Source organism: Poecilia mexicana, unplaced genomic scaffold (genome assembly GCF_051168715.1).
Source record: "Poecilia mexicana isolate PSO_F unplaced genomic scaffold, ASM5116871v1 scaffold_12, whole genome shotgun sequence".
In the NCBI taxonomy this organism is placed as follows: Eukaryota; Metazoa; Chordata; class Actinopteri; order Cyprinodontiformes; family Poeciliidae; genus Poecilia; species Poecilia mexicana.
The window spans coordinates 7,940,481-7,963,673 of record NW_028263381.1 but is presented as its reverse complement, the minus strand read 5'-3'; the positions used below and the strand labels follow the sequence as shown (position 1 = coordinate 7,963,673).

Genomic DNA, 23,193 nt, shown 5'->3' with positions numbered 1-23,193 from the left:
CTGATTACTCGATTAATCGTAAGAATAATCGATAGATTACTCGATTACTAAAATATTCGTTTACAACAGCCCTAGATGACTGTTTATTATTTATTTAAAGCAATGTCTATGTCTTTAACAAAAACAGTCGGGTAATAAATGCATGGATTCAGCTTCAGGACTTCCTGTAAATATAAAGTTATAAAAAGTTATCACCTGCTTTGCGTGTGTTCGGTTCAAATAGCATCACAAACGGACAAAAACATCGAGCTGATCACCCGACATCGCAAGACGCTTAAAAAAGGACATTCAACATATATTCTAAAGCAATGGAGTTGCTAAAAGTCAGACGATTTTTGAAAATGAAACTCATCGTAGATGAACCCAAGCATGTCGTAATCATTATTCTTAAAATATTTGTAAATTGTTTCCTAATTGAGAGAAAAATCTTGATGAGAAAGCTTCCTTGAACACACACTCCTGATGACAACACATGACGCATAGAGCAACTAATCAAGCTCTAGAGACGATCGTTGTTCTCCCTTTGTGGTCTGGAAATCATCAGAACCAAATTCTGGCACAAATCAGTAAGTTTAGATCTGCTGCATTACCCGCCAAGACATTTACCAATGCCAGCTCATCATGTTGATTCCTGTACCTCTTGTGATGTCACCCAGCAAATACACGCCATGTGGAATCAACAGCCTTTTCTAAAGAACGTCAATGAAAGATTTATTCTGCGAAAACCTACAACGGAAGTTCATATTTCCTTTCCTAACTAGTGTATGTTTTACTAGTGGAAAAATGCACCACTGGACAATATCTTCAAGATGAACCCATCTAGGTTTCACTTTTCTTTGTAACCTGATCTAAAAAGTGTTGACCTTACCCTGATTCTCCTCATGGCTGCTACGATCTCCATCCGACTGTTGGGCCTGGGCACGTCAAGACTCCCCACATACTGTGGCAAACACGTACACACACATGAAAAAAAAGAAAGAAGAAGAAAATAAATCAGTCATCCATGGTACCACGCACTGCAAAAAGACAGTTTGACAAAATCAACTATTTCCATGTGAAAATGCACAGATTGTTTGACGTGAATAAAGTTCTGCTAATATTTCTTATTGACTGTCACTCAGACTAATAAAATTTCCGCCACAGTAGCAGAATAACACAACAGAATCCCTACAACTTCTCTTCTTGCACACTGTTAGTCAGCAGGACTGTAAGTCATTTCTTCTTAATTACAATAAATAAAAATGTTTGTTTGTTTTAAAAGTCAATTTTGAAAATTACAAGTGACACGCACTTAAGCAGCTGACTGCAGACAGGCTACTTGAGCAGATAGCCTGACTACTTAACCAGATAATCAGTTTGGTAGGCCTTTTGTGTTATTCTATTAAGAGCAGAATGACAAAAAAAGAGGAACAAAATTGTGCAATAAGCACCTTTACTAGATGGTTATTTCATTTTTTGTGTACTTCAATGTATAAACATCCATCCATCCATCCACCTTCTTTACACCCTTGTCCCTCAGTGGGGTCGGGAGGGTTGCTGATGCTTATCTCCAGATATCATTCCGGGCGAGAAGCGGGGTCACCCTGGACAGGTCGCCAGTATGTCGCAGAGCAGCAGCATGCAACAGTAATAATTAATTTAACTAAAGCATAATGGCCTCATATCATAACCTTTTTACAGCAGAAGAAAGAACCGCTACAAATGAAAACATTTAAATTATTTTGTGCATGTTTGTTTGAAATTGCCGTGTTTATTCTGAGAAACCACAGCGTTTTTGCTCAAGTTACAATATCATGAGAATCTCCAAATAACTTATGCATAGTCCCAAATATTGTGCTAGGTACTGAGACTTATTTAATTATGGAAATTTATAAAATTTGACCTTTTCTGACACACTAAAATGTGTTGGGCAAAAAAACAAGAGAAAGTAAACGTGGTATTTAAGTTTTAATGTAAGATAAACATTTTTATGGTATTGCTTTCAGCTGAAACGGCAACTTACAAATGTTGAAAAATGGAACCAGTGGGAAAAACTGCAGTCAGCAGTGCATCTCTATTAGCAACCATTCTCTGCATACAATACATACTAATCATTGGAGTGTCAGCATGTGGGGCAGATTGTGCCTTCGAAAGAGATCAATGTGCGAAAGACGCCGCAAAACAATGATTTTTCTTGCAATGTGTCAAATCTACATGGCTCTGTTTCAAAGATGAGTTTAGTGTGGCACAGATGACACAGCCTTCCCTTATTAGTAAGCTCTTTGCAGCTTGCATATATTTGAATTCATGAGCGGCCCTGGGGAACACGCCGCCTTTGATGTTGCTCTTATTTTGATTGCAGTAAACGGTCTAGGAGCAGAAAATCCGTACCACTGACTTGGTAAAAAAAGATATGTCTTTGGTTTTGCTGTTTAATATTTAGAGAATCGCTGTGTGCACTCATTCAGTTTTATTCATTCATAGTCCTCAAGTCAATTTATTGACTAAGATGTTTTTCTTTGATCAAAAAAAAAGTGATGCTTATCACATGCACTTCCTGTTAGATGGAGGATGGTTCTGACGCACGTTTAAATTAAGCTATGGTTCATCCGCTTTATTTTAAGTCGCTGAGAATCTGTAAAGGAGTACAGCAGAAAAGTTCGGCATACGTACATAAGCTTCAAAGTTTACTTTTTAGACCTTGTACATCTTAACTTGTTGTTTTCTGAAACAGTTTTTTTTTTGTTGTTGTTTCTTCATCCACTGAAAACAAAAAATGTTCCAAAATCTGCAGGGGACGTGGGCTCGAAGCTAGCCGTTATGTCTGATGTGATCGTAGGGTATGTCTGTGTTTCCAACATCATAGTTTTCAAATAATTATGTTTTGGTTAGCTACTTTAAAATCTAACAAATTACAACACTTCAAGGGCTTATGAGTTTTCTTCAGAAATGTAGAAGTAAGTTGTTTTTACAACATTATATATTTTAACATTGGGGAAAAAAAGAAACCTACAAATTCAGACCTCCCCCAAAATCATGCAGGCTCTTGCCTAGACATGCCTTTGCTCAAATCCAGACACAAAACTAAGAATTTAAGAATATCAGTTTTCTATTATTCTTGCACATAAAGAACAGAACATATTACATATGAGTCAAAAATAACAAAATAAATAAATGTCCTCTTTTTTTTATAGAACTAATAAGCAAAAATATATAATGTATTAAGACAGTGAAAAGGGGCAATCTTTAGGAATTGCAGTCCAATCAGAGTTACTGTTATGGACTTCAGACACAGGTATCTTTACTGTTGAACAGGAAACAGCACTTTATTAAAAACTGTTAAAACAAGGGAGTGGCACCGGGTCAAAGTTCAACAACAACAGCACATGTCTGCTTTAATCTTCTCAACTTTTCTATATATATATATATATATATATATATATATATATATATATATATATATATATATATATATATATATATATGGTGGTGGATAAAGAACAGAGGAAAGCCGTTGTGGTGGATGTAAAATACCAAGTGACCACAACATCAGGAAAAAGGAGCACGAGAAACTGGAGAAATACCAGGGCCTCAGAGAGGAACTGGAGAAGGCCTGGAAGGTGAAGACCACAGTGGTGCCTGTGGTCATAGGGGCCCTCGGGGCAGTCACCCCCAAACTGGAGCAGTGGCTCAAACAGATCCCAGGAACAACATCAGACATCTCAGTCCAGAAATGTGCAGTTCTAGGCACAGCCAAGATACTGCGCAGAACCCTCAAGCTCCCAGGCCTCTGGTAGAGGACCCGAGCTCAGAGGATGAAAGAGACCACCCGTGGAGGGTGAGAAGGGAATTTATATATATATATATATATATATATATATATATATATATATATATATATATATATATATATATATATTGCTGTCTTATATTGATGGATGTTTTGCAAAAACCTAACCTTTGACCTTGAGCATGTCAGCCATAACAGAAACTTTAAACACATCCTCTAGGTATGAATCGTTTTTTGTATGAATGAAGACATTTCCAGAAGTAATGTAATAAAAATATACTTTAGAAAGGACCAAACCAAAAATAGTTTCAACCTGTCTATCAGTCGGAGATAAGTTGAGTATAAGAAAAACTTTTAACAAAGGATAAATGTAAAGATTCTTTCATGAAAAAAAATATTCCATGTGTATCTTGCAATTTGCATCCATAACAGAAATTGTTATAGGCAAGGCATAGGCACCATCTCTGACTCTTGCCCGGGGCTCATATCAACTTAAATTCGGCCCTGGTGCCCGTTTGTTAGTTGGCTTCCAACGTAGGATTCATAAGTAAAAGAGTGGGGGAATCTTGCCAATATACCCATCACTCAGATCAGCTGTTGGTTTTATCTTTGGAATCTCAAAACAATCAGAGGAACATTCCTGGGATCAACCTGGAATAAATGTCGGAGCAGCTGCTGCCATGTGTTTCAACTTTATAATGGATCCCAGCTGCTCCGTCCAATACACCTGCCACCGCCACATGGTTGGGGAGAGGGCGGGTTGGAGGGAGCCAGACTGGCTAGAAATAATGAATGGACCAGGTTATTTCACCTTGGCTTGGAAGTAAATCCCGTGCTGGTAAGCCTCCTCGTTGTGCAGCGGCAGCCGAGAGTCCGCCACATCGTCCACCAGGTTGTACCTGTTCCTCACGGGCATCCCGGTCTCCCTTTTACTCCTGTACAGTAAAAAAAAATCACTGAACAGAAGCTGAGCGGATCGATCCAGAAAACGCTACAACAAGCCAGGTGTGCGCGCCCCGCACGGCTCCGTGAGGCACTTCCCGGTGGGAACGCGTTCCATCGCCGCTGCGCGGGGCTCCAACCCGTCCCGACCTCAGGAAGGACAAAACTGCGCGGCTCTTTTGCTCACACACAAAAACAAAAGCAAACACGCACACAGGGTGTCCCCTGCACGTTCTACCTGCCAATAGGGCAAAAATAAATAAATAAATTTTAAAAAGCAGGCAGTGTGTGTGTGTGTGTGTGTGTGTGTGTGAGTGTGTGCTGTCCCAGGGGAAATCCTCTTTCCCTCTCTCTCTCTCTCTCTCTCTCTCTCTACTCAGGTAATGAGTCCCGCTCCCCTGGAGTCCTGTTTGAATTCCCGTCCACTCGGTCGGATTCAGCACTGCTCTGCCTACGATCAGAGAGTGTCTCCCCCACTCCTTCCCTCCCTCCGTAAAGCACAAAGCGACTCCCTCATTGGAGCGAAGTTCCCAGGCATGATGCAACCGGGAGCTGGGAGGACAGCCAGCAAACAAAGTGAGCCCTCCCCTCAGGAGGCAGGGGGGGGGAAAAGGGGGGGGATACAATCATGTCTGACTGTGATGATTTTACTGTGGGAAGGCAAATTCTCCAGACATGAGAAGAAAATGAGTAAGTCCGGGAGCTACAGAGCCTTGCAAAATGCACCTTAGCTACACATATAAATTACTTTTTTTTTTAGATAGATCAAAGTAAAGGAAACATTATATTCAACTATTTTTTTTTTTACAAATAAAATATGAGAACTGTGTTGCTTTATCCACTCCCTTTACTCTGATACCCATAAATCAAAGAACAACAACAAAAAAAACTGCCTGCAGACTAAGTAACACCGCAGACAGGACAAGGCTAAAGTTGAAGAGGTTTAAACCTTCAGAAATGTAGAAATCTGTTAAAAATGACAAAGTTTAGAGGGGGAAATGCCTCAGTTAGAGGCCAGAAAAGAGCAGCAATAATGAGAAAAACTACCCAGAGGCCCATGACACCTCTGCAGGAGCTTTAGAGGTCAACAGCTCAGGTGAGAATCTATTGACATGGCAAACAGGAAAGTTATTAAAAGCAGTAAGACTTCCTTATGAAGTTTGACAGAAGACATGTGGGACACACAGCAAATGGGGGGAAATAATTGATCAAAGTTGAACTTTTGTTGAGCACAACAACCCCACAGTGAAGCACGGCGGTGGCAGAATCATGCTGCGACAACGGCTTCCTTGACTGGAAGATGGATGAAGCTGAATACCGGGAAGAAAACCTACTGTGGGCTGAAAGCAGAGGGCTCTACAAATGAAACAGCTCAGATAGAATGGCCTAGTCAAAGCCTGGTGCATCCGGTTGTTGGTTTTAAAATGTTTGTCAAATTGTAGATATGTGCCGTAATTGATCCGTTACTGGTTTTCTTTTCTTTCGTGTCTGGGCTCAGTGAGCTGGTTGCAGGACGTGACGTCCAGCTCAATAAGTTGGTACCTGCCAAAAAATAGAGAAGAAAAAACAGTTGAAAATTTAAACAAGAATCATTTTTTGCATATATATGGGCTACTGCCCCTTATTTATTTATTGTTTTGTTTTTCCTATGAAGTTTGCCTGTATTCCCTCAAATAAGTCTAGAAACAAATCTCTTCGTTTCCTCATTCTCATGCCCTCAGGCCAGATTTCTGATAAAATTATCAAAATTGTCGCAAACATCAAAGAGACTGTTTTCATCTTTTGCTATTTTTGCTCAAGAGCCCCCAAATAGCCACTTGATACTAGTGTCACAAATTATTTCACCTTTTTGACACTTCCCTTTCACACGGTAAAGTTGCGAAATGGTAGAAATGCCCCGAGTTGATTCTTGCTCTGCTTTTGTTAGGCTGCGGCTGCTGATGGACTCTGACGTGTCCCACCCTGCAAAGATCTTGAAACGTCAATGAACAAAACATGATTATCCCCTCTGTGGATTGCAAAAGAAAGAGCTTTTACTCTTCCAGCCGCCTATGATCAACATTAACTTACAGCGCCCTCTGTTGGTTTCAAAGGTGACTAAAATCAAAATACAGTTACAGATTGTGTTCTTGAAAACCCTTTCAATCTGAAGGCCTGGGCTGACAGAAGAAGTGTTCTGCTGACAAATCGTATTAAGATCTGCTCATTGTGGTGGTTTTAAAATCTGGCCAGTTTTGGAAAACTTTATATAAATCTGGATTGTTGTTTCTTTACATTTACTTATTTGTGTCAGAGCGAATTTCAAAAATAATCCATCAGACAACATGGCTATATATTGTCATAGTTTTGAGTACTTTGTCTTATAAATTAGTGCTGAGGACTTCATGGTCAACTAAACACAGAAGCATTCCTCCTCTAATTCCTGCAGGTCACTAGATGTTTTTACAGGTGTTGTTTTGTGTTTTTTGTTCAAATTGAAAGCCGAGATACTTTAAAAAGCATCTATTAGCTGCAAATTTGAAAAGAGAAGAATATTGAAATATATTATATTGTGCTGTAGTAAACGTGCTACCTACTTTAGAACTTTAAAGAAATTCTCAGTTGCAGCGAAGGGGGGAAAAAAATACAAAGATGTAAGATTTTAATTCCCGTAATTAAATTCCCATTAGTTACATATCAGGCTTTTTATCTGGGGTGTAGAGATAAATTACCAGAGCATAACGACCTGGGTTATCTTGATTTGTGACTACATTACGACGCTGTGCAGCTGCCAGGAATAGCAGAGCGATACATATGAGTGTACAGAAGCACAATGTGAAGAGCGCTCTGATAAATCTGGAGTCTGTTTTGAAGAGCAACATTGTTTTGTCAATTGTAGAAAGATGATTCAGATGTTTTTCTTAAAACCTCTCAGTTATGTAATATGTGACTGAGTTTTATTCAGAGCAGATTTTATGGGTCTTAAAGCACAACTTGAAGGATTGTGCATCATTACCACCCCAAAAGTGTCTTTTTTATGGAAAGAAAACCCTTAATAATCTATGAGTTGCAGTCATGAGGCCTAATTTATGTAGATGTCACGTTACCAGAGTCAGGCTTTGTCCTTTCATGATACATTAGATTGTGCACTGAAGTGATGCCCCTGCTCTTTTCTAACAGTAGGTCATACATCACTGCAATTACGGTAATGTCTTTTGAGGACTATTATGGTCAGGTCAACCTATTAGAAGCATAGGATGGAGGTTCTGGTAATGTGCTGTGGTCCTGATGTAACACTAGACCTAAAAGTGATCTGATTACATTGATTCTCTTTAAAGTGGAGCAGATTATTAAAAAAATAAATATCAATAAAAATGTAGTTTCTTCCAAGAATGTAGAACATATCTTGGGTTTTGATGATATTCTCTAGCAGGGTGCTAGAGGCTAAATTTGGTTTTGCGTGATTCCATTTTAAGCCATGAAGACTCTGTGAAACACACACAAACAAACAAACAAAAACAAACAAAAAACAAAACAAAACAAACAAAAACAATAAACAAACAAGCAAATCCAGCACTGGTAGTAGCAAGTTTATTTCACCAAATTCAGAATCAGACTTCACATCACAACACACAATGACTGTACACGTACCTCTTACAGCTAAAACGGCATTAAACACCCGGCGGCAACAGATGAATCAAGCGGGCGAATTGCTCGAACTAAATAAAGACAATAAATCAAATGCGTGTGGACCAGGAGAATAACCATCAGTGATGTTCCTTAAACATTCACCAACACCGGAGATTGCTAAAGTGTTTCAACTGGTTAAAGTGACATGGTAGTTTCAAAGTCGTGCAGCTGGCGCTATGTCTGTGTGATACCTGAGAGCTGTCCCTGGTGGTACATTAAATAAAACTTTATCGGAAACTGACAGAATAGAGACTTTTAGACGGCGAAGGCTGTAAGAGACACATGCAAGCAGCATTCGTTTTTCTGGGGCAAGGCAATAAAAACAGCTAAATCGTACAATCTCCGTCTCGCTTATCATGACTAAGGTAAACCATCACCCTGCCTAATGAGTGGCATGCAGTCCCTGAAGAAAAACACTTCCCTCCATTAAACCGTTAATAATGACCCAATTCTTTTAAAGAAACAGAGAAAGAACAAAAAAAAAAAAAAAAACAATTTTACAAAATGTTTTACAAATGAGCACACATCCCAGCTCCCTATAGGCTTCACAGGCTGAGCTACACTAAATCAGCTTATCTGGGGATACAAAAAAGAAAAGGACACAAAAGTCTAACACAAAACTAATAAACCATGTGGAAATCTTTGGACAAACCAGATACATTCAATCCCTTTTGCCTTTGTTCATAAATGCCCACAAGCCACTGTTCAGAGGTTTTTGTGTGCCATGTTATCAGACCTTAATACATCTTCCTATTATGAACTCCAGGTTTGGCTGAAATGGGGTTAAAAACTCAGGAGTCTGAGACTTAATTGATCAAAGCCCATAAACTCAAAACTGTTCAAAAAGTGAAGGGAATACAAGATTTCTAATTTGATCAAGAAAACAAATTAAAACAAAAGAGGTAAGTAAATACAAAAGCTGTGAAAAAAAGACAGTGAAGAGGTTAAGGAAACACTTTAGGTTTTATGAATAAACAGAGATCTCCATATTTACTTTCACCCCTGATAAAAACACATTGAAAGCTTTAAAATAGATTTGAATTACTGAAGAAGTAATTTCCCTCACACTGGAAACCCTCCTGAAGTTCTCAAACACAGTGAATCGACATTTCTAAGCACATCCACTGCCAATCCTCCACACTTATGTTTGGTGGGAAGATAAGCTTGGTTCCTCGTCCAACACAACACCAGGTTTAAAAAAAACAACAAAAAAAACGTTCTAATTATTGTTCTCACTGTAAATTTTATCCAAATTATCCAAAAGAAACCCACCTGCCTGTTTTCATGTTTTCCCCACTCATTTTCACATTTTTCTGTAGCAGACTGTCGCGATGCGGTAATAAATGTTATTCCCTTTTGGGCTTTTTAAACATCATTTCCTTAACTGTCTCTGGCTTGATTGGATAATTTAAAACATCAGTTTTAAATGAAAACCGGCACAACAACAAAAACAAGGAATAAACTAAATCCAAACATCATTGTGATTTATGGAATTGCACTGCTCTACTCCCCTTTCATTTTAAATTTGTCCTTTTGCTACAGAGAGCATCGAACATCTTAATTCCCATGTAGTGGGCAGACCTGTGGTTTCTTTTTGATAAACTCAAACTTTATAACGGAAGCATTTCTGCATGTGTACCATTTTTATTATTAATGTTACATCCCCAGTAAGACTCAGTAGTTTCAAGTGACAGAGTTTCGTTTTCCCTAAAATGCAGCCACACATCTCTGTAGTTATTTGTGGCCTCATCATGCAAGACCAGAAGATTTCAACCTCCGGACCACGATCCTGGCTAGCTTGGCTTTTCGCTCCAAGTCAGGTGGAGGTTTCATGTATAAATATATATTAAACAGTCAAATTTGTTTGTTCAGCTGGTGGGATAACTACCACTGTAAATTGGTTTTCCTTTCCCTCCCGAAGAACATAAACTCAGTTCTTACCACTTTTTAACGGTCATACTGTGATTAGTAAATAATAAAAATGTCAAATCTTTTGCTGGTGAGCTTCCGGCCCACACTGCATGTCTCTACATTGCCTGAACAAGCTGAGCTCCATTATGTTTCTATTACAATCATTTCACGTGTAATTTACTTGGAGGCTTTGAGGAAAAAAAAAACAGTTTTTGTAAAAGTAAATGTTGGCTAAAAAAAAACAACTAAAATCTAAAGGAAGAATTTAAAGAATAACCTCAAAAGTGTTGAGCATGGTGATAAATTCCATCTTTTAGATTGGAGGTAAATAAATCAATTCAACATTTGTTGACAGTATTGGTTCAGAACAACAACAACAACAAAAATAATGCACCAAACTAAGCAGTTAAATAAACAACTATGTAGTGTTGGAAAGGAGAACATGACAAAAGGTAGGATGAACAGAGAGGTCCAAGTGAAAAAACTGCAAAACAAGACGAGGGGAGGAGGAGAATCAGATTCCTCACTCCGGAGCTCCGTTTACTGTCCCTGCCGTCCGCTCTTCGTCTCCCTGCTTCTGGTGCTGTAGTCTGGCGTAAGTCACAGCGTCTCCCCTGAGATGGCAGGGGGAAAAAAAAAAAGAAGAAAAAGAAGAAGAAGAAAAAGAGGAAACGGGATGCGAAGGAAGGGTGGCAACAAAAATAAGTGGGAAAAAATAAAGAAAAAGCAAGCATACAAGAATCAGAGTTAGAATGGATTAGTACAAAACTCACTCAGTTTAAACCTATTTGCATCAAAAACAGGGAAGGTCATTAGAGTGGCATTGTGTTAACTGATTAAAATGTTGTGAACTGCCTTTAACGTGAGAGCCTGTTATAATGCGAGTCATTGGGAAATAAATAAAAAAAAAGACATGTTTAAATACAAAGGCGTAACGTGTTGCATGCTTTTAACCTATAGACGCCATCTCACTTTTTGCCTAAAGATGCAAGGCCATAAAGAACTCCTGTGGCAAAGGCGATGGCGTTTCCAAACAGCGTTGTAATGGAGAAGCTCAGGAACACGGGAAACAGGGCCATCCTGAGGAGAAGTGACCAAAAAGGACATTAAACAAAAGGCAAACGTTTAGAACATGCAGAAGAGATGAAAAACAAAACTTTCGTACATAAGTGTTTATGCTTAAAAGTCCAGGTTTCTCAGACGTCTGCCGTTTTGACAATGGATGCTTGTTCTTACCCGCAGTAGAAGAGGGCTTTCTGCCAGGGCTTGAGTTTGTCAGCGCGGGCTGCGATCGCATTTGCAAACTCTATGAACTGGCAGCAGAATGGGACCTCACAAAGGAACAGCACAAAGGCATTCAACCTTGAGACGAGAGGGCGGGGCCACAAGCACAGCAGAACAGGGAATTATTGGGAGCAGCACGCCAATCTCAGACACAGAGAAACAAATCAACGAGAAGAGAAAATAACAATTAAGCTGTCAAAAAAAAAATGTCTTTAGCATAATATAAATCATAAATATGCCTCGCAAAACAGAGGGCGTGAACAAACTTACAAGTGGCTCTGTTCGGGTGTTTGTTGGAAGGCTTTTCTTGTGATTTCAGACAGACATACTTTCCTGTTTGGCTTTAATGCTCAATATCTGATGTTCTGTTCTAAATGTGAGCCCTGAAATTAGAGGTTTGGCTCTCCATACACATGAGATTGTACAATAAAGACATTCTATTCCATCTATGGTTCTCAATTTGTAGGTTTTGACGATGAATCCCAGTTAGATTTAGGTCTGGACTTTGACTAGGCCACCCTAACACATAGAACATACTTTCATCTAAAGCAGTGGTTCTCGATCCTGGTCGTCAGGGCCCCACTGTCCTCCATATTATAGATGTGCAGCTGTTCCTGCACACGTGGTTTAAATAATTACACTCCCCCCTGCAGAAGCATGTTAATCAGCTATCGTTTTAAATCAGGTGTGTGACCTCAGGGAAACACCTAAACATGAAAAACAGTGGATCAACCAGCACTGATAAAAGATTCCACTGAATCTCTGGCTGTAGGTTTATTGACGTTGTCCTGCTGGAAGGTGAACTTTCACCCCAGTTTGGAGTGCTGGCCATGCTTGCTAGTAAATATGTGCATGAAACAGCTTTATTTTAAAATTTAACCTGCTCTGCTTGGTTGGGTTAATGTTTAGAAAAAAACATATATTTTTTTTTATTTTGTGCTCAGCAAAACAAAACACATTCAGGTGAACATTTACAACTTGAGAAACTTACACCATCCATACTCCAGCAGCGATGTTTAAAGGGTTCACAGTGACGCAGTTCCACACTCCCGAGACAGCGCAGGCTGCATGCGGAGGAGACAAAACGAGACGGCTGTTTTTTTGTGGTAAAACAGATGGCAGGTCGCGGGATCAGACACAAAACATTACGGCGCACCACAAGACGTTGATCTGTACGGTAAACTCCTCAGAGGAGAGGGGATCGCTAAATGAACGATGAGGCTGCGAAAGAGATGAACGTCAGCCACTTCTGTGTTTAATAAAAACATGACAGGTACTCCAAACAGCAGGATGTCTCTGGAAATCAGCACATTTACACTCCAAACACACCTGGAACGACTCATCACAACTTTCACTTAAAATAACTATAACAAATAAAATAATAATAATAATAACTACAACTGTTTCAGAGTCTAAATAGATTTGAATTTTATGAGTAACACTAACCACTTCATGACTAGAATGACACATTTTTACTTCAGCTTTTTAAGCTTTTCTTATTCTTAGCTTTAATAGCAGGGTGCAGGAGGGGTTACTCTAAACAACATCTGAAAACCCCCACATATATAGACCATCAGAAACAAATACGTGTTGAGCTGATTGGAAGCAATTATGTTGGAAAAAAAAAAAAAGGCTCTGAGGTAAGTGAAACGCGAGTGTCGTGTTCATATGTTCTAGGAAAGCTGTGAGAAAACTCACGGAAACATGATCAGAGTGGGAATTAGAGGGAGAGGGTGAGAACTGGCATAATCTCACTTTGCAGAGGCGCGTGAGATACAGCAAATAAGAGCAGAAAAATAGGAAGAATGAGATTGCGTAACAAACTCCTCTGACATTCAATTACTGCACTGCAAAAATTATAGTAGAGAAACTTCTGGATAAGGCTTTAGGTCAATTACGATTCAACAGTTAGAAGGAAAGAGTCACAGTAAACCAAGAAACGCGTTTTATCAGGTACTCCAGGATAGCCTCATGGCTCCGTGAGGCTATATTTGGGGTGGAAATCTGAAAAAATTATTCATGCCTTAGACTCAAACGCAACTTCCAGGATGACAGAAATAAAGCACTGAAAAATATTTCTAAAAAAATCAAAGCATATCAATTGTCATTAATGCTGCCATTGATATGTTTTGTCAACTGGAATTAAACAGCTCAAATGTATATCACTGAATATAATATTATGATATAAATACAGGACTGCATGAAACTGGATCTGAATAGAAATATTTGAAAATGTTAGGTGATTTTAACTGAATCTGGATCTGAAACGGACACGTTTACCTTGAGATGACATTTGTTGTGAATTGGCAGAATATAAAATAACTTGAACTAAATGTAATTGAAGATTTTCAGCCTACTAAAAACAAACATTATGTACATCTTAATATTAAAGACTTTTTAATTTACTTGGTAAAAGAAATGAGCCCACCTGCCACCTATCTTTTGTATTTTCACCATCCACTTTATTTGAAAAGAACTGCTTCAGCAGATCATTGCTCCCTCACACTGTCCATCCCTCTTAATAATACAGGAGCCATTGAAAATGCAGTGGTTAATGTGATACAGGAACTGTGACTCTGGTGTCACTGGGGAGGAAAGAGGGAGGGGACGGAGGGCTGCAGTGCTGCTGGAAAACTGCAAAGGCACCACCAAATCTGTCTCACGGCGAGATGGATTGTGCTTTTACTGAAGGGAATATTCAGCAAATCTGATGTTGTGTCACTCCTCTTCGAGAGTATTAAGGCTGGTTGAGAGGGGGAAAGCAAACAAACCAGGCGGCGCCCCGCTGCAGTGAGGGGACAATGAACAAGCAGCAGGGACAAAAGATGAAGCGGTATTTACACGCTCAAACGTCACACTCACAAAACGGATCCCGTCCCGACACAGCCACGAGTAAATACACAAAACAAATAATTCAATCACAAGCACAAGAATAAATTCCCCCGAAAAACAAAACAAAACAAAAAAGTAGTGTGGCAAATAAACTATATAAAATGTATAAACTTGAAGAGGACACTGACAGCTACTTACATATTCCTCCCAAAACCCCAGCGATTTTGCAGAGCCATCTGTACCACCAGGTCATGCCATCATCATCCGGAGCGGCTTTGCTGGGCGCTGCTGTCTCTTCGGAGCTCATTGTGGGGCTTTTTCTGCTACGGCTTTCAAACACCCACGGGCAGATTTCACAGCCTGAAACCACCCAATAATATCCAAGTTAAGTTCGCTCCAGGCAACAAAACCAGCTGCCAATAGCCTAATACGCCACTACGCTCCAGTTCGGTGAAACCAGATACAATTCCAACTTTCTAACCTTTTATATATATGTGTGTATATATATTTTTTTCCTTTTGTGTGCTGGTGTCAGCTGCCTGATGTCACCAGCTGCCTTCGCCCACGGTTCTCTGTCCCCGTCACTCCGAGCCAGCTAAGCCTGTGCTAGCTGATGGTCACAAGCAGTAGCATCGCCACCAGCTGCCGCTAGGAGCGGATATCACCGACGCATATGTCCTGGAACTCCCAAGCCGCCTTATAAATTACTAAAATATCGAATGGAAACACCTTATTACATCGGCTAAGAGTCAATTTAACGGGTTTGGATTAAATAAAAGCAGCTTCGTCTTGTTGCTCACTGCGGGAGCTCTGCCAGCGTCAGCGGTGCGTGGTGGGAGGGGCTTAAAATGCGTCATCCTTTGTTTACAGTCGACACAGCTATCTGTATGTTTAGCTTTAATAGGTTTACTTTGGTGCTTCATTCATGTTTTCAAAGCACAAAAGTAGTGAAATGTACTGAAAATCACAGTGAAATGTTAGCGCGTTAAAAAGTAATATTGAAATTTCAAAGAGTACAAAAGAGAGATATATTCCAGGCCTGTTCGGTCTGTTTATTTCCAAGAGTAGGCTTGAAACTGAAAAAAAAAAACTACAAAATGAAGGATTCAAAAAAACTTGAATAGTAAATAACACCATTAAAAACTGATGTCAACACAGACATGTTGAAACATGAGCAGTTGCTCAAAGAGCGTTCCATCCAACCATCACAATGGAAAGTTGAGTGGAAGGAAAACATGATAGTAAAACGTACATAAGGAACATGAATTGTAGATAGCCATGTCATTTGTTGGTGTTGGTTCACTGAGTTTCATCAAGTTCGACTGACACACTTTCTGAGGTCAGAGTTGGATGTTTGGATTTGTAAAATGTCAAATACAGAAACATGTACATTTAAAAAGGTTATTTTTAATGGCACTATTGGCCTTTATTTCAAAAACAGAACCTTTAAAAATATGTACATTTCTATATTTGACATTTTGCAAATCCATCATGTTGTACTGGGGGAAAAAGCAGTTCTGATGCAGTATCTCTCTGTAGACTTGGGTTGTCTGAGGTTTTAGAACAACTCTGACCTCCATAAAGCCAGAAAGAGTGTCAGTAGAACTTGATGTTCTATGTGGAAAGCCTAATTTTTGTATGTGCACATGCCAACATTGTTTTAAACAATCTTTAAAAATTTTTTATCAGCTCTATGATTTAAATCAGTTAAGAGTGAGAGACTACTGGCACATGTCCAGGCTGAAGGTTCTTACTGGTAATATTTTGCAACCTATCAGTTTAATCCTCGGCATACAATGACACCAAAGAAATTCTTAATTTCTTAGTTTTGTTCATTTCAAATCTATTTTATTATTAAATATTTGCACACCTTTAATCACTCGCTCATACATCTATACCGGATATACAAAACACAACCCTCCCAAACTGTTCAATTTTAACACAGCATTCTTGGAAGCAGATATAACACAAATACGGTTATTCTTTTTCTTCTTGAAAAAGTTTTAGCAAGACGAGATATGCAGCCAAATACCTGTCAGCAGAACATGAACATACATTTCTTTCAGAGATGGATAATCAAAGGTAACAGGGATGTGCAATGTATCTACGGATTATTAATCTGACTCCAGGAAGAATCATAGTTTTGATTTAAACAATGTCCTTGTCTTAGAGGTACACAGCAGCTTCAAATAACCATTAGTTATTCTACTTTTTGTTGACAATAAGATCATGTCTGACCTGGCTCCCAGGTCAGACATGATCTTTATCCCAAGATTATGGGAACATGAAGAGATTTGTGTTGGTAAATTTTGAAAAAGCTCTTCAATGTTTAAAATAAAATAAAAATAAAAGATTATTTCAGTCTTATTTTTTGAATTTAACATTTTTCTATCTGCGTGAGATAAACACCATTGGTTTTCATGATTGTGCTGGTAACAGAGCCCATATTAATAGGGTGCAATAACATCCCGGAAATTTCACATTATAGTTCATCCCCAGTGAGAGTTGATTCTAGGTGTTCGTCTCTGGCTTCACTCCGACAACAGATTGGACTGCAGAGACGTCCGAGTCCTTCGGCTGGTCCTCCTCACCACCTCCAATATAACCGGTTTCCTCTTCCCCGTCGGGACACGGCACAGCATGTCGTCGAGGGTCTCCTGGGTCACCTGACCGGCCTGTTCGAGCTGAGTCACCACCTGCTCCACTTTCATCTTGAATGGTCTGCCTTCACTCCTCAAAAGCAGCAAATCGACCTGAAAACCAGCCAATAGAAAAAAAAAATAAATCCATATGCCTTAGAACCTTTTTGCATTACAACCTGTCATGTGACAAATCTGACAGCGTTTGTAATCACTTACCACTTCCTTGGAAAACTCTGGCTTTTTCACAAAAAACGACCTACTGGGCGACATGGCTGCCGACAGCACAGAAACAGCCCCTAAAACATCTCCTGACATGATAAGTATCATAACCTGCAACATAAAAAAACACATATAAAATATGCATACTTGACCAAAAACCCCCAATAAATATGTATACAGTGCAATGATAGGCTGCATACTTACTTTAAAGTTTTGACACAACTTGCTGTCAGTGCTCATGATTTGTGAATATATAGAGTGTGCCTTTTCTAGGTCATTCTGACACAAAAACAGAAGAGAACAGGGGGTTATTTTTCAAGCTATTTGCACGTATTTCTGCAATATCATTAAGAGAGCACAGATTTAACTCACCCGTCTGAGTGCTAATGCTACAGCAAAACAATATGCATGGCGAGTGATGAACTGACCTCTGGTCTGTTCTTCATCTATTAGTGACATAGAGATTCTGTAGCATTCTGCTGTGTTCTGAGCAACAAATAGCAAATAACAAAAAGATCAAACTCTAGACAGAGACACACTTGGGATGGCAAAGTGCTAAAGAATGGTTAAAAAAAACACTCTTGTCTTGCAAAAGCAATAAAACACCATTAACTTTTCCACATTTTGTGATCTGGAACAGCAGATTTAATTTATTATTAGATTTAATGCCATGGAAAAACACAAAGTAATACATTAATGAAACATGCATTCAACTAATTATTAATTAGTCAATATGAACTAATCATGTATTATTTGTTTCCTCAGAAAAACTGTAATATCTACAATTAACTCTATTAATATTAATGTAATTTTATTTTGGGCAACTGAGGATAAGGGGGTTAATAAAAATGCACACCACACTTTTTAGATAGTGTATTGTCACTCCTCTTCACAATTGTAGAACATTAAATTAGTTCTTTTGCACTGCTTGATCCCATAAAATCCCAGCAAAGAGCACAAATTGTGGCGCTAATGAGACAAAATGTGAAAAAGTTTAAGGGGTGTGAATACTTTTGGTAGGCACTGTAATTTAATCATTACCAGTTTATAGCAGGTAGCAATGGCTAGTGTCAGTGTGTCTTTGTTGAATGGCACTCCTTGGCTCTTCATTGTTCTTAAAACGTCCATAGCGCCTAGAACAACAAACGCTTTTTAGAATATTACCTCTAATGATGCATGTAGGCTGTGACTTATTCCTTACTTTCATATAAGCCTTTAACAAACAACATGTTGATGGCGATGTTAAAAGTGGTTGAATCAATGAAAAAACCTTTCATATCCTGTCCAAGGTAGAAAGAAAAAAAAACATTAATTGTACAAGTTGTTTCTATTTTGTGTTGTAATTTAATGTAATTAAGGGTTTTGACTTGTTACCTTATCAGTTAAAGTTGCAGCAGCCATTCCCTCCATGCCGAGCTCATAGCAAAGCCTCATGAAAAGTGGGCCAAACTTGAAGTCTCCGTACAAAAGGTTCCGGTTCTCCGCATGATACCTTTTCACATTTCACAAATGGGATTTTTAGTTTTCTAGAAATAGTGAAGGCTTTCAGCCTAACTTGTGTCTGGGACAGAGTAGCACTTACCTATAGATGGCTTTTCGGGCTACTAGCATATCGTCTGGCGTTTGACACAGGTGGAGAAGCAACTTCAGTTCATCTCGCAGAATCAGCTCATTTCTTTGCATCTTCTCTCTGAACAGCTCAATGTAATTGCCTGTGTAGGTGTGTTGACAATTTTAATTTAAGCAAATTTCCACATTAAAACTGAGGCTCAGCATCAAACAGTTTCTCACCATCTGATCCTGTAACGAGGTGAGCCACAGCAAGCTTTCTTTGCTGGAAATCCTGCAGTTTGATAACATCTTCCGACAACAAATGCCTCTTAGCTGTGGATAGAAATGAGAACAGGTAAAACTAAGTGTGGGGCGTTTTTTGTTGGTAGCATTTCCAGATTAAATGAGGGTTGCAAAACCTGCCTGAATTTACAAGAGAAAGACTGACTGTTTTTCTGTTGGAAAAATCAACAACTGCTATAAATGATGCGGAATATTGTGTGCATTATTAGATGATATTGTTTAGCAAATATTACCAAAGAAAAAGCAAACATATTGCATAAGAGTTATCACTGACTTGGTGAAAAATGTTAAAAATCTGCTTAAATAAACAGGTTTATAAATGCTAAAGTTCCTCAAGGTTCAGTGCTGGGACCCATGTTGTTTCTTCTGCATAACTGATCATACTTGACAAGTTTCTAAACTATCATTTGTAGTGCTCACAGATTAAACTGAATTATTATGCTTTCTCCACTTTTGCTATGGGGGAAGAGTTGAACAATATTAATAAGTTAACTTTAAATGTGTATTTGTGACAGAATGTTCAAAGGGCCTCCACAAAGGACTGATGTTTGGCAACGCTATGCTGCTTAACATAGTCAGAGGTGAAACGCTTTCAATAATTAAATTAACGAATGTAAAATGTATATTGTTTTTTTCAAGCATCGATGTTTAAACGACAAAACAGAAGATGATTACTTGTGGGAATGTTTTAAATTTCAGGCCACTTTGAATTGACAGCTGACATGTTTTACAATAACTCCATTCGCCACAGTCAGTGCAGAACTTTTACAAGCAACTCAAGCCTTTCAGACTTTTTGGAAATGCTAGTATTTCTTAGTTGGTTCGATTACTATGAATGAACATGTGCTATGCGTTTTCATGGTCTACAACGGAGGTGCTTGCTTTACCCTGTCCTGTAAGTTTCCACAATCATGTGTAGCATGAAACAGGACCGTCGCTGTCGGTTTTCCTTTTGTTTCTCTTACCTCCAATGCAGCCCTGGACCCAGCTTGGCCGTAAAGCTCCACAGAACAGCCCTTTGCAGGGTTTAGAAAGTAACGACCGACAACATTTAGCAGCTAGTGTCCCCAGCAGCGCCATGACACTAGTCGACCAAACTTACATATGAAAAAAGAAGGGGTGGTATGTGGCGTCGTATTCGAGTTCCAATAAGTAAGTTTACATCGAAATGCTCTGATAATTATTCATAAACTGCCTAAAATAATTTAGAGATTACATTCATGTTAAATGTATTTTTGAACAAGTAGTACCACAGTAGTTTGACAGTTTCTGTTTTGCAGATAGATTTTGGTATCATCCAACATGGCGCCACACTCTGCAATGTTAATTTATTTACTTCTCAAACTCCACCTCTAGATGGCGCAGTGATACCATTTCTGGTCGTTTCAGAAAAGCATTACAATGTGCACACCGAACATCTGTATGAAATAATAATAATAACCACGTAAAGAGCCATGCTTTCCCTTCTTAATTAAATTGTCCAGATCCACAAAAGCCACATAGCCATTTAAAATGATAGACTTAGATGGTTTCATTGTTTATTTTATTATTAAACCGCAGAACCACATTATTACTTACATTTTAGAGTTTTAGAAAAGAAAAAAGAAAAAATCAAAACAGCAAATGAATCAAATCTGTACAAAAACAGTATGAATACATTCCCCTTCACATTTAAGGAACATTTAAAAAAATAAACATATTATATTAAAATGACTAAAGAAAAGAAGAAAAAAAAAACTTGTTGCTTTTTTATTTCTTGCAGTGTTCAGTGTTATTCTGTTGAATCTGTTACTTATCAATTATATTCACTTTTGAGAGCTAATTTAAAATAGTGATGACATTACATACTATTGCAATTGAAAAGCTAGTTCATGCCATGTACATATCTATGTAAAAGAATATTACTTGATGATGTGCAATAAATTATGATTCTTTTCATGTTCAATATTTTATTTAATACTTTTTATAGTTTATTATTGTATTATAATAAGCTTATGTCTTTTACTGAAAGTATTTGAATAGACTTAATGATTTAAAAACTATGAAATAGGAAGGTTAACTGTACATTTTGAGCTCAGAGATAAAACGGTGGAATACAATCTGGTACAAATAATCCTGTCGATCTGGTGTAGATCTACTGATACGTCATTACAGGACGCTGCAGGAAGTAGCACTTCCTGCCTTTTTAGGTTTGTGCCCCCACTGACCTGACAGGATTACGTAACAGAAAAGGAGCGTCCTTAAAAGGTTTCTCCTGTATTTTCCTTGTAACGGCTTGACGTCACCATACATTTAAAATGAAACCATGCCTTAAAATAGGTTACACTCTTGCTGTTTATTAGTGCGTATTTCCAGTATGTACGTGTCAAAACTAAAATGTATCGGGCATGTTCAAATAGCTTGCTGAAATCAAACTATTTGAATAATATCTTGATTTTTAAAATGTTTTCTATAAGTCCTGTTACAGGCTTTGGTGGAATTACTATCAATTTTGCAAGCATACTGGTAAGTTTTGAAAAGTGAACTCTCTACAGTGGATGCTTCCATAATAAACTCCTATGATAAACAACAATGCAGAGAGAAAGAACTGGGAGGTTCCCCACTGTTGCCGTAGCAACATGATCTCAGCCCATCCAGCTGAGATAGCTCAGCCAATAAGATACAGGTCCCTTGGATAATTTATGGCATCCTGGAAGGTGCATGAGCCTCTTTCTCTCCCAGTTTATCCCTCTGCATAAATATGATTCCATACTAATTGCTCATCTGTACCTAGAGGCAAACAATTCAAAGGAGAAATATCATCATTTATCTGGATATTGTAACACATTAGTGTCTGATTTCCCAGACAAACAGCCAGGTTGAGCTGAGGGACTGCAATTTTTAGATCTTCTTTGATTTATCCTGACATGCACTTCCCTTTGGTTTTGGAAAGCGCCTCGGGTGTCCTGTCATCACTAATAAACGTCCCCACTGAAACGGTTTTGGAACAGCGTGAAAACAGCTGGAGCTGATTGCCCTTGAAAGAAAAAGACAAAGCCTCCGTCTGCAGAAAAACGGAAGATCTAAGTTTGTTGGCAGATGTTTTTGAGATTCACATTGATAATAAATACCTGCTGGTGAATGCTTTATCTAGAGAAAGTCTGGGATGTTGTCTCATTTGTATACATTTTTTTTATAATATTATAGCACACGAGAGGAAATAGAAAACAGGTTCACTTAATGTCTAAGCCAGAAGATTGTAATTTAGCTTTTGAAATGTGTAGTAACTCTTATAAAACAAAAATAAATAGAATTACAGTGATTCTCATTACTATCTGCACAACTATTATTTTTGCTTTTTATATCTAAATCAAAATGTCTGTCAGCTTAAAACACACAGGAGCTGCTCAATACATCTCAAATCTATTAAAGCTTTATTACTTCATTTTCTTCTGAGCTCTCGGGGGGCTGGAACCTGTCTTAGCTGTCACCAGGGAAGAGGTGAGCTACAACTTCCACAGATTGCCTGCCTATCACAGGACCAGAGTCATGCACGTGATAAACAACCTACTTTAAGGTCAAACTAAAACTGCCAATTAACCTGACATGCACACTTGGAGCTGCACGAGGAAGCTAAAGTAACAAGGAAATAGCCATGGGCTTGTCATGAGATTGTTATGGTCTGATAGTCTTGATAAAAAAAAAAAATAATAATAATTGCCAGTTTCAAGATATGTATTGTAACATGTGAACTCATACTCAACAGTGGCATTTCGAATAGACAGTACACAGCTTTTTTTTTTTTTTTTAATCGTTAAATTAATAAATAAATGCAGGGGAAGACTTGCACATAGAGGTTTTAAATATTTATATTTTCTACAGTACAAGCTGAACTCAGAAGACACTTTTAGCTCATCTGTCAGCAGTAGTTAGCTGAGGAAATTTAGAAGGAAGAGACATTTTGTGCTTTTTACCAGATATAAAATAAAACTTTATCTCCTGACATTAACTGTAAAATATTTCAATATTAGAAATGTTAATGGATAGTTAGAGCTATCAGATCAAATGTGTATCCTAATTACTTGCCATTCT

At 38.4% G+C, this 23,193-nt stretch overlaps 3 protein-coding genes across 3 annotated transcripts in view; all 3 read right to left on the bottom strand.

Moving 5' to 3' along the window:
- The window catches only part of LOC106932550 (carboxyl-terminal PDZ ligand of neuronal nitric oxide synthase protein), a 53,759-nt gene extending 48,526 nt beyond the window's left edge, over positions 1-5,233 (bottom strand). Inside the window, exons 1-2 of the mRNA XM_088010846.1 lie at positions 4,581-5,233; positions 869-940 (exon numbers count right to left, since the gene is read on the bottom strand). Of these exons, the coding sequence (XP_087866972.1) occupies positions 869-940; positions 4,581-4,685 (177 nt within the window). The 5' untranslated portion in view covers positions 4,686-5,233. The remainder of the gene's footprint in view (positions 1-868; positions 941-4,580) is intronic.
- Positions 5,234-8,267: 3,034 nt separating this feature from the next.
- cacfd1 (calcium channel flower domain containing 1) lies at positions 8,268-15,271 on the bottom strand. Its single transcript, XM_015011318.2, has 6 exons — positions 14,889-15,271; positions 14,606-14,767; positions 12,567-12,639; positions 11,528-11,653; positions 11,264-11,371; positions 8,268-10,905 (listed from the first exon to the last, which is right to left on the bottom strand). The coding sequence occupies exons 2-6, from the start codon at positions 14,712-14,714 to the stop codon at positions 10,815-10,817; spliced, it is 507 nt and encodes a 168-aa protein (XP_014866804.1). The 5' UTR covers positions 14,715-14,767; positions 14,889-15,271; the 3' UTR covers positions 8,268-10,814.
- Positions 15,272-16,218: 947 nt separating this feature from the next.
- On the bottom strand, positions 16,219-20,361 carry ptcd2 (pentatricopeptide repeat domain 2). The gene is made up of 10 exons (XM_014997992.2): positions 20,088-20,361; positions 19,060-19,152; positions 18,851-18,980; positions 18,643-18,760; positions 18,470-18,548; positions 18,310-18,401; positions 17,641-17,754; positions 17,473-17,547; positions 17,266-17,379; positions 16,219-17,160 (listed from the first exon to the last, which is right to left on the bottom strand). The coding sequence occupies exons 1-10, from the start codon at positions 20,200-20,202 to the stop codon at positions 16,939-16,941; spliced, it is 1,152 nt and encodes a 383-aa protein (XP_014853478.2). The 5' UTR covers positions 20,203-20,361; the 3' UTR covers positions 16,219-16,938.
- Positions 20,362-23,193: the final 2,832 nt, after the last annotated feature.

Excerpts from the sequence above, each read along its gene's own strand:
- cacfd1 (XM_015011318.2), bottom strand. The coding sequence starts at position 14,714 with ATGAGCTCCGAAGAGACAGCAGCGCCCAGCAAAGCCGCTCCGGATGAT. Across the intron at positions 12,640-14,605 it reads TGGGGTTTTGGGAGGAATAT|CCTGCGCTGTCTCGGGAGTG; the intron begins GTAAGTAGCTGT and ends CTCCGCATGCAG. Across the intron at positions 10,906-11,263 it reads CTTGCATCTTTAGGCAAAAA|GGGAGACGCTGTGACTTACG; the intron begins GTGAGATGGCGT and ends CTGCCATCTCAG.
- ptcd2 (XM_014997992.2), bottom strand. The coding sequence starts at position 20,202 with ATGGCGCTGCTGGGGACACTAGCTGCTAAATGTTGTCGGTCGTTACTT. Across the intron at positions 19,153-20,087 it reads GGTCCAGGGCTGCATTGGAG|CTAAGAGGCATTTGTTGTCG; the intron begins GTAAGAGAAACA and ends TTCTATCCACAG. Across the intron at positions 17,548-17,640 it reads TAGCATTAGCACTCAGACGG|AATGACCTAGAAAAGGCACA; the intron begins GTGAGTTAAATC and ends TTTTTGTGTCAG.